This window comes from Ranitomeya imitator, chromosome 9, assembly GCF_032444005.1.
Source record: "Ranitomeya imitator isolate aRanImi1 chromosome 9, aRanImi1.pri, whole genome shotgun sequence".
Taxonomy (NCBI): domain Eukaryota; kingdom Metazoa; phylum Chordata; class Amphibia; order Anura; family Dendrobatidae; genus Ranitomeya; species Ranitomeya imitator.
Window position 1 is genome coordinate 132,735,330 of NC_091290.1, and position 8,613 is coordinate 132,743,942.

The 8,613-nt window shown below is 45.7% G+C and overlaps 1 protein-coding gene and 2 non-coding genes across 4 annotated transcripts; all 3 read left to right on the top strand.

Annotated features, from left to right (window-relative positions):
- Positions 1–54: 54 nt before the first annotated feature.
- On the top strand, positions 55–6,879 carry RPL13 (ribosomal protein L13). 2 transcript variants are annotated; one of them, XM_069738957.1, is made up of 6 exons: positions 55–168; positions 1,432–1,548; positions 2,076–2,217; positions 2,619–2,792; positions 2,986–3,042; positions 6,682–6,879. In XM_069738957.1, the coding sequence occupies exons 2-6, from the start codon at positions 1,445–1,447 to the stop codon at positions 6,838–6,840; spliced, it is 636 nt and encodes a 211-aa protein (XP_069595058.1). In that variant the 5' UTR covers positions 55–168; positions 1,432–1,444; the 3' UTR covers positions 6,841–6,879. The 2 variants fall into 2 exon arrangements, with proteins under 2 accessions (XP_069595058.1, XP_069595059.1); XM_069738958.1 differs by having other exon boundaries at positions 163–252.
- On the top strand, positions 1,615–1,701 carry LOC138649893 (small nucleolar RNA MBII-202). Its single transcript, XR_011315398.1, has one exon. It is a non-coding gene; the product is annotated as a small nucleolar RNA MBII-202 (small nucleolar RNA).
- On the top strand, positions 2,484–2,566 carry LOC138649892 (small nucleolar RNA MBII-202). Its single transcript, XR_011315397.1, has one exon. It is a non-coding gene; the product is annotated as a small nucleolar RNA MBII-202 (small nucleolar RNA).
- Positions 6,880–8,613: the final 1,734 nt, after the last annotated feature.

The following is an 8,613-nucleotide window of genomic DNA, read 5'->3' on the forward strand; positions in this document are numbered from 1 at the left end:
TCCTCCATCTTTAGTGCGGGCACGCCGTAGTTACTGGCGGAAGTGAACGTTCCTTTACGCGTCTTCTGATTGGCCGTCGGCATTTCTTACTTGTGATTGGCGCCAGCGCATCATATCCCATACTGCACCGGGCGCTTTCTTCCTTTCGGCCATTTTCTCCCCACAGAGGTATGTTTGTCCGCTCCGCGGCCGCCATGATTTCCTATCCGTTGCCATCCTCGGCCTCTGTGTCGCGCCGGAAGCCCCGACCGGGTGGGATTTGATCCTCTGCTCCCTCTCGTTGGTTTGGGGGGAGTTTAGTGCTGGTTTGGGGGGATTGCGGCCTGGTGACCGGAGAGCGGGGTGTACGGGGGATGTATGTATGTCTACAGGGCTCTGCGCTCTCCTGTGTCTGTGTGCAGGGGGGAATATATTCGTGGCTGCACCCTGGTACTCGCAGTGCTGCTGCTGCTACCCGTTCCTGCCTGACTGTTGCTTATTAACCAGTTAAGTCCTGGGGCCGAGCGGCGCCGGCCATGTGAGCGGCTGCTCCTCTCCGTCCACGATTACCTGGGAGTTGGCTATTAAAGGGTTATTCTCCCAGCAATAGACTGGTGGATACCGTGCTGATCATAGGGGGTCGACCTCTCCAGGATCAGGGTTCCTGGAAATCTCAGAACTACTGGGGGTCCCGGCAGTGAGACCCCAGCAATCAGCATGGTTCTCTATCCTATGACAATGGCCATCTCCAGTGCATAGGCTAATGGATAACATGAGGTGTGACTGCTGGGACCCCCAGTGACCCTGCTTCGTTCAAGGTGGGCTTCCAGAAGCTTCTTCCTTGGATCCGTGGGGGTCCCAGTGGTCGGACCCCCGTAATCAGTTAGTTAAACTCTGGCCCTGTGGCTAGGAGATAGCTTTATTTTTGAGGGACTAACCCTTTAATAACTAAGTGGCTCAAGTGTCAGTGTTGTGAGACTTTCTGGGCATGTCCTGGATTGTGTGTTTTTTTTTTTTTTTTTTTTTGTTTTTTTTTAGATTGGTCTTATGTGGTGTCTGGCCATGAGCCCAGCACAATAAGAATGAAAACTTAGTGAGCAGGTGACACTTAAGTTTTGATCGTTGGGTGTTTGGGTGGTAAGATTCCTCCCCAGCACCCGGGTAGGTGGGTATCAGACTTTCTATTCAGCCAGCTATTCCGATGTGTGGTTTTCCCCAAACCGTTCACATCTCTGCCCCCTGAACACCAATTGTTTAACATTTGACATGTCATGAAAACTTGCATATTAAAAGGCTGCGTTCCAGGCAGTAATCTGTTGGGTCTGTGCACATGTCCATACATAAGATTGCCGCAGGATCCCTCACCTGGCTGTTTCTATAATTGCACGTGACGTCCGTACAGATAAAGCATAGACTCGACTAAAAAACTCTTAAACCGTTTTTGTTTTGTAGGGATTAAGTCGCCATGGCCCCCAGCAGGAATGGCATGATCTTGAAGCCACATTTCCACAAGGATTGGCAGCGGCGAGTGGCCACTTGGTTTAACCAGCCAGCCAGAAAGATCCGCAGGTAAGCTAATGGCCATCCTCTAGGAAGATCTGCTGGGGTGTGTGTGGTCCAGGTCTACGGTCAGATGATGACACATTCTCCGGAATCTCTGCAGCTTCTGTGATGAATCCATATTTGAACCCCTTTCAGCCTGATGACTGTAGACCGCGACGTTTGATGGAATTATCGCTTTTTGTCAGCTAGATCACTTCCTGCCAGTTTTGAGAAGTCTTAACTTTTATACATGTGGGGGTCTGATGTTTACAACCCACACTGATAGACAGAACCCTCAACTTTTACCTCCGCTCCATTCATTCTCCAGTAATTGGTAGTCCTATAGAGTAGTGGTCAAGCGTGCACGCTAACGGGGGAGAAATTGGTTCCATCGATAAGAGTCCACCTATCCCATAGATTAGGGGATCACATATCTTCACTGGACTACCCCTCTAAGTGGAAGTTAATACAGAAAACCATGATCTGCGTGGCTTTTCCCGTACTACGCCACCTTTGGTGGTAGATCCTAACGTGCACTCTCTTAACCCAAATAGGCGCAAGACGCGTCAGGCCAAAGCCCGCCTGATAGCTCCAAGGCCCGTTTCAGGACCAGTCAGGCCAGTGGTAAGATGTCCGACCGTCAGATACCACACAAAGGTGCGACTTGGAAGAGGCTTCAGTCTGGAGGAACTCAAGGTGAGCTGGCAAAATGGCTGTCTGTAAACTTCAATCACTCCTCTGCTACCAAAAGATTTTGCAAACGAACACTATGCAAGAGATTAATCAAAACCAACGAGATCTGTGGTGCATTGTTATGCCTAATTTTTCTGAAAAAAAGTGGCCTAATAATGAACTACTGGACTTTTTTTATTCCTTTTTATATGACTGCAAATCTTGCGTATTGTGTACAGATGTAGCGGAGACCTTATATTACAACTCTGACGTGTGTGAACTCGGCCGCGTGATGACAAATCTCCGGAATCTCTGCATTTCTGTGATGATTCCCTTGAACCCTTTGTTCTGATGGCTCTCGGGTTCGGTCATCCATCTTAACGGCTTTAGTGTACGTTGTATTTTAACAAATTGCTTTCATGCAGGCTGCTGGTATCAACAAGAAGATCGCCCGCACTATTGGGATCTCTGTGGATCATCGTCGCCGCAACAAGTCTACAGAAGCCCTGCAGGCCAATGTGCAGAGGCTAAAAGAGTACCGCTCCAAACTGATCATCTTCCCACGCAAACCCTCCGCTCCCAAGAAGGGAGACAGCTCTGTAAGTACTGCCATATTATCTGCTGCATTATGGAGCTCATGGACATCGCTTTTTCTAAGACTGATCACCTGCAGATTGCTTCAGTTGTTTGTTCTCATCCCTCTATCCTCCCATGTGCATTGATACCTATGGTCAGAGGATGCATTAAACCCTCTTAAATAATCTTATACCAACGTTTTATTTCTTATTCCAGGCTGAAGAATTGAAGATGGCCACCCAATTTAAGGGCACGATCATGCCGATCCGCACTGTAAGTTCTTACCAGTTTTCATTCCTGATGACTTGGTTGTGTGGGGAAGGGGGGGGGTAGAGGTTATACACTTGGGGGAAGGGGGTGGCAATAGGACAGAATATGAAAAATTAAATTTGCTGCTCAAGTTTTGTCCCTATCCTTTTGTCAATTCAGTAGATCTTTGAATTGTAGAATATGGTGGTCACTTCTCTGTAGAGGAAAACGATGCAGACTACGTCATGGTATATCCTATAAGAGACTCGGAGTATCAAGCCAGAGTATAGTAAAATGTAGAAAAGTTAATTATTAATCACACAACATAAGAACTAATACATAAAAAAAAATAGAAGATTTGAGGCAAAGGCACATGGTGTCAAAGTTACACATCTACAAGCATAATGACAGGCATGGGGATTCAAATAAATCAATGGTGTCCTTAGAGCTTCACAAAAGTGGTGATATCCTATAAGTAAGATAGATCAGGGAAAATACCACCAAATGATAAGAATAACATGGTAATCAATTTATACATGTACCATGACGTTTACATAAAGATAGCAGCAGCAACAACCACGATGTAAAGACATAAGTAGCAGTTTTGAAGTCTTTGGAGGCACTATCTTAGGGAAACATAAAGTAAATAATCAAGTAAGATGTATCTCACCCATGGTAACCTGTAAGTGAATGTGCAGATAGCAGCAGCCCCGACGCGCGTTTCACGTGGGGGCTGTGATTCCTTGTGTGTAAAGGCGACTTTATATAGATGCTGGAGGTTACGTCCAGGGGTAACGATGGACGCTGAAAAACATTTCACGTTCGGGCTGTGGTATGGCGCATGCGCGGTGAGTGCCAGCATCATGAATGACGCTGCCTCAGACGCTCGCAGCGAAACAGCTGATTTGGGGGAAATCCTCTGACATCAGAGATCCACACGTCACAATTGAGCGCTGTCGGCAACATCGATTAACATCCGCCTCATGCGTCCGCACCTGGAAGGAAGACTTATCTCACCCATGGTAACCTGTATGTGAATGTGCAGATAGCAGCAGCCCTGACGTGCGTTTCACGTGGGCTTATCCGTGGGGGGGAGTGGCTGTGATTCCTTGTGTGTAAAGGCGACTTTATATATATATATATATGCTGGAGGTTACGTCCAGGGGTAACTATGGACGCCGAAAAACAGGTCTCGCGTTCGGGCTGTGGTACGGCACAGCTGATTTGGGGAAATCCTCTGACGCCCGAGAGCCACACGTCACAATTGAGCGCCGTCGGCAACATCGATGAATATCCGCCTCATGTGTCCAGCCCGTGCACCATCTTGATAAAGGGCAACAACTCTGGCAATGTTATAAGATGCAGAAAGCCATAGGAACAGCATAACTATTCGATATGGGCGTCATTTAAGATGGTAGATCTAAGGATATGATGCGAGGGCCATATAAGGAAACTGTATATATAAGGTTTAATAAAGTGACAAGTGTAAATGCTCAAACTGAGAATGAAGGAAAAGCTAAGTGACACGTGCATAGGGGATCCTTAATACGGGACCCTATTAATGGGGGGGGGGGGTCAGCCTGAAAGGAGGGGGATTCAACATGACAATATCAGATTATGAAAAGGAAGGAGTACAGTATTAAGTGTGTGTGTAAAATATATATATATGTGTGTACACGCAAATGTCATAACCATAGCTAAAAATGACAGTATACCACATGTTATAGCAAATGTAAAGACACAGAATCTCATATACAACACTACATGGGGGCAAGTAATAATTAGACTATATTTTGTCAAAGGCATTATATCATAACGTAGGGTCCCCTATCTAAAAGCCCGTACCTCTTAAGAGTGCTTGACCAAAACATTATTAAGTAATAGGGATATACATAGGGATATATAACAAATTCCTAATGGATAAATTATTCATAGTAGAGTATGAATGATGGTCCATGAACGCAGATGTTCGTTTCACAGATTCTTGAAAGAAGGATCTCCATGAAGTAGAATGTCCCAGTTCATTGAGATATATGTTGGAGGGGTCTGGAAATTGGATTTGTGTCAGACCCTGGCGTCTGGGGGGGTTGGATGGGGTTGAGATCCAGGCTCTCGTGTTGGTCCACCAACCATGTGTGTATGACCTTGTCCACCGGGCACAGTCATGGGGAACAGAAAAGGGCTTTCCCCAAACTGCATCCACAAACCTGGAAGCTACAATAATTAAGATTCCCCAACACTGGAAGTAAGGGGCCGAGGCTGACCCTAAGAAACCCGCAGCATTATCCTCCTCCACCATCTGTACAGCGGGCACAATGCAGTCGGGGTATTGTCCTCCTGGACTCACCAAACCCAGACTCCTCCATCAGACGCAGATATAGAAGTGTGATCCATCACTGCACAGAACATATTTTCTCCAGAGTCCAGTGGTGGCGGCTTTACACCACTCCATCCGATACTCTGTATTGTGCTTTGTGATGTACGGCTGCACGCAGCTACTCTGCCATAAAGCTCCTGGCGGGGTAGCAGTGTTTGTGCTGATGTTATACCAGAGGAGGTCTGGACTCTGCAGTTATGGGGTCAGCAGAGCGTTAGTGCCCTCTGCTCCTCAGCACTCTGCCCCCCACTCTAAGTTATGGGGTCTCCACTTTGTGGATGAGCTGCTGCGGTTCCTTCCACTTCTCACTAGTCACTCACAGGTGATGGGGGAAGATTTAGGAGGAAGAAATGTCTTGGATGGACGTGTTACCCCGTTGGCTCCTATTACAGGACCTCACTGGTATCGATGGGCTCTGCACCACTGGCCGGTCTGTCACATGTTAATAAAGGCATGGCGGGGGGCTGTAGGTTATACACTGGGGGGGGAAGGGGGTGGCAATAGGACAGAAAAGGAAAAATTAAATTTGCTGCTTAAGACTTGTCCCAATATTTTTGTTCATACAGTAGTCCTTTGAATTGTAAAATTTGGTGGTTGATTCTCTGTAGAGGAAAATGATGCCGACTCCATCATGGTGACTATAGATATTCTGACACCACAGTTGCCTGAGAATTTGGCAGCTGCCTTGGTGGTTTGTGGGTTGGTTAACCAAGGAGGTGCCAGGGTACAATGCGCCCCTACTGCTAAATAGATGGGGTCAGTCGTGTCCTATAAGGCCAGATTGGAGTTCTCATACATGCTGTGATCTATATGAATAGATGTGATGATTTCCTATGTGGCGTCATTAGACCTGAGACATTGCAGATTGTAATATTGCGATCTTAGCGGGTATGAAAAGCTGCAGGGGTTCCTGTTTTTCTCATGTTTTTGCTTCGGGAGTGTTGGAACCAAAACTATGATTGTGAGGACACCAGCATGCAAACTTGCCTATTGGCTGCTTTTATTTGCCAGGTCAGTGTAGACCATCATTGGTACATCATGGATTCCTCAAGAAACAAATATCTGGGGCAATTCTGATATTTATGGCAAAAATGTATGATTGTCGCTCTTCTTAAGTCCTACGTTGTCAATTAAATGAAATGGCTTTTATTAAACAGAAAGTTTGTAGAGCGCTGATTGATCCGATGTTCCTCTGCAGTGTTTTATCGTTTTCGCAAATCACCAAGTTGCCTCGTTTTATTGCTCCGTGCGCAGTGTGGGGGTTTCACAATGTGTTTTGTTTTTAGACCTACAAGAAAGAAAAACCAAGAGTCATCACAGAGGAAGAGAAGAACTTCAAAGCCTTTGCCAGTCTGCGTATGGCTCGTGCCAACGCCCGGCTCTTTGGCATCCGTGCTAAGAAAGCCAAGGAAGCTGCAGAACAGGACATGGAGAAGAAAAAATAAATCCTTCTATGGGACTGTTAATAAAACAATATTCTGTAATTCTGTCCTCGAGTCGTTCATATCGGTCTCTGCCGGGCGTCAAATTGTCATTTTTGGGTTTTGTCATTTTTTGGTTATATTCCAAGTGCATGTATTTATAGGTGGGGGGGGGGGGGATAGAATGGCTGACTTTTCCTAAGTTTTAATCCAAGGGGTCTGGATGCTGAAGCCCCCCACTAAATGGTAAATAAAGGGGCATGCATTTTGAGCTCTTGCACCCTTTTGTTTCTGACTTTGTGCATCTATTTCCCCATTTGGAGAAGAACAGAAATAAGAGGGCACATTGCTCAGTGGATAGTCAAGAAATGTCTCAGATGGGAATATTCCCTTTTTAATGTCCTGTGACAAAAGCCTTCAATATCACGAAAAAATCTCCCATGTCATGAAAAGGTTAATTAGATGTAATTCTTTATTGTAAAAAAAAAAAAAAACTCCATGAACCAGCGATTGCCTATACTGATTGTACACAAAGTCGGGAGCTGACAGCCACTATGGGGTGTGGAGGAGAATTTTGGCATCCTTGTTCCTACTGATAAAAATTTCCCAATAGTATGACCATTCGGAAGTGTGAATATGTTGTCGCCCTTAAATATTTGCATGTAACATACAGATCTAGCTGTGAGTGAAATCCACGTGCGCTGTGCATTTACTGGTATCTGTCCCATTGGCTCTGCACCATTAGTGTCCTGTTTCCCAGTTTAGATGACATGCAACATGGCATTTTATATTTGCTATATCTGATTCATGTAGTCCCAGGATATGCCTGTAGTATGGCTGCTAGTCTGCGTTCTTCACTTATGTGGGAATTGTACAAAGGGTATGGCTAGATTGCATTGGCAGTGCAGCTAAAGCTTTGACAGGGCAAGTTAATGGCTGTATAATTGTGTAAGAGTTGCCTATTTCAGCGGCACAATAGAGGCCGGTTGCAAAATTTGGTCCTAGCTGGTGATTAGCGTGCATGCTCGAGTAAGGCATTATACAAGCATGCTCGTGTTCTAATTGAGTGTCTTTAATGTGATTAAAGGCGATGTTAAGAGTCCCCGAGGCTGCGTGTCTTGTGGCTGTTAGACAGCTGTAACATATACAGGGATTGCCTGTTTGTTATGCAACCCTCTGCATGGTGTTGGACCTGTCAAACAGCCCCAAGATATGCAGCCTCGGTGACTTGAACATGCAGCATCTTCTACGTGCTTATGATTAGCACACAACCAAACTCACTCTTCACTAGTTGCAGCACAAATGGGTGCTGTTATACATGCTTGGGTTACCTTATTGTAGTGGCCTGCAATTGCTTCTCTAGTGCCACGGGAACCCTTGTTCTCTATATTAGTGGGCCTGTGTACTGTGGGGACATCATGTGTGGGGGGGGAAATGTACTGTGAGGACATCATACTGTGTGGGGGAATGTACTGTGGGGACATCATACTGTGTGTGGGGGAATATACTGCTTGGTCATCGTACTGTATGATAGGCACTGTGGAAGTGATACTCGTCTTTGTGGGAACATGCTTCACCATGAGAAATTTTTCTCTGTGGTGCATTTATAGAACTGGGTATGGTTAGGATACTGGATTTATTTGCTTATTTCTTCTCATTCAACGTTGAGAGATATGTTCCTGCACCTCCAGAAACATTCCTAGGATTTGACATTTTCTTACCTTCGACTCTCAACTTGACTACTCCAACTCTACTGATCATTCTCATCTTTACTAAACTCTCCCCTTTCCAATCTGT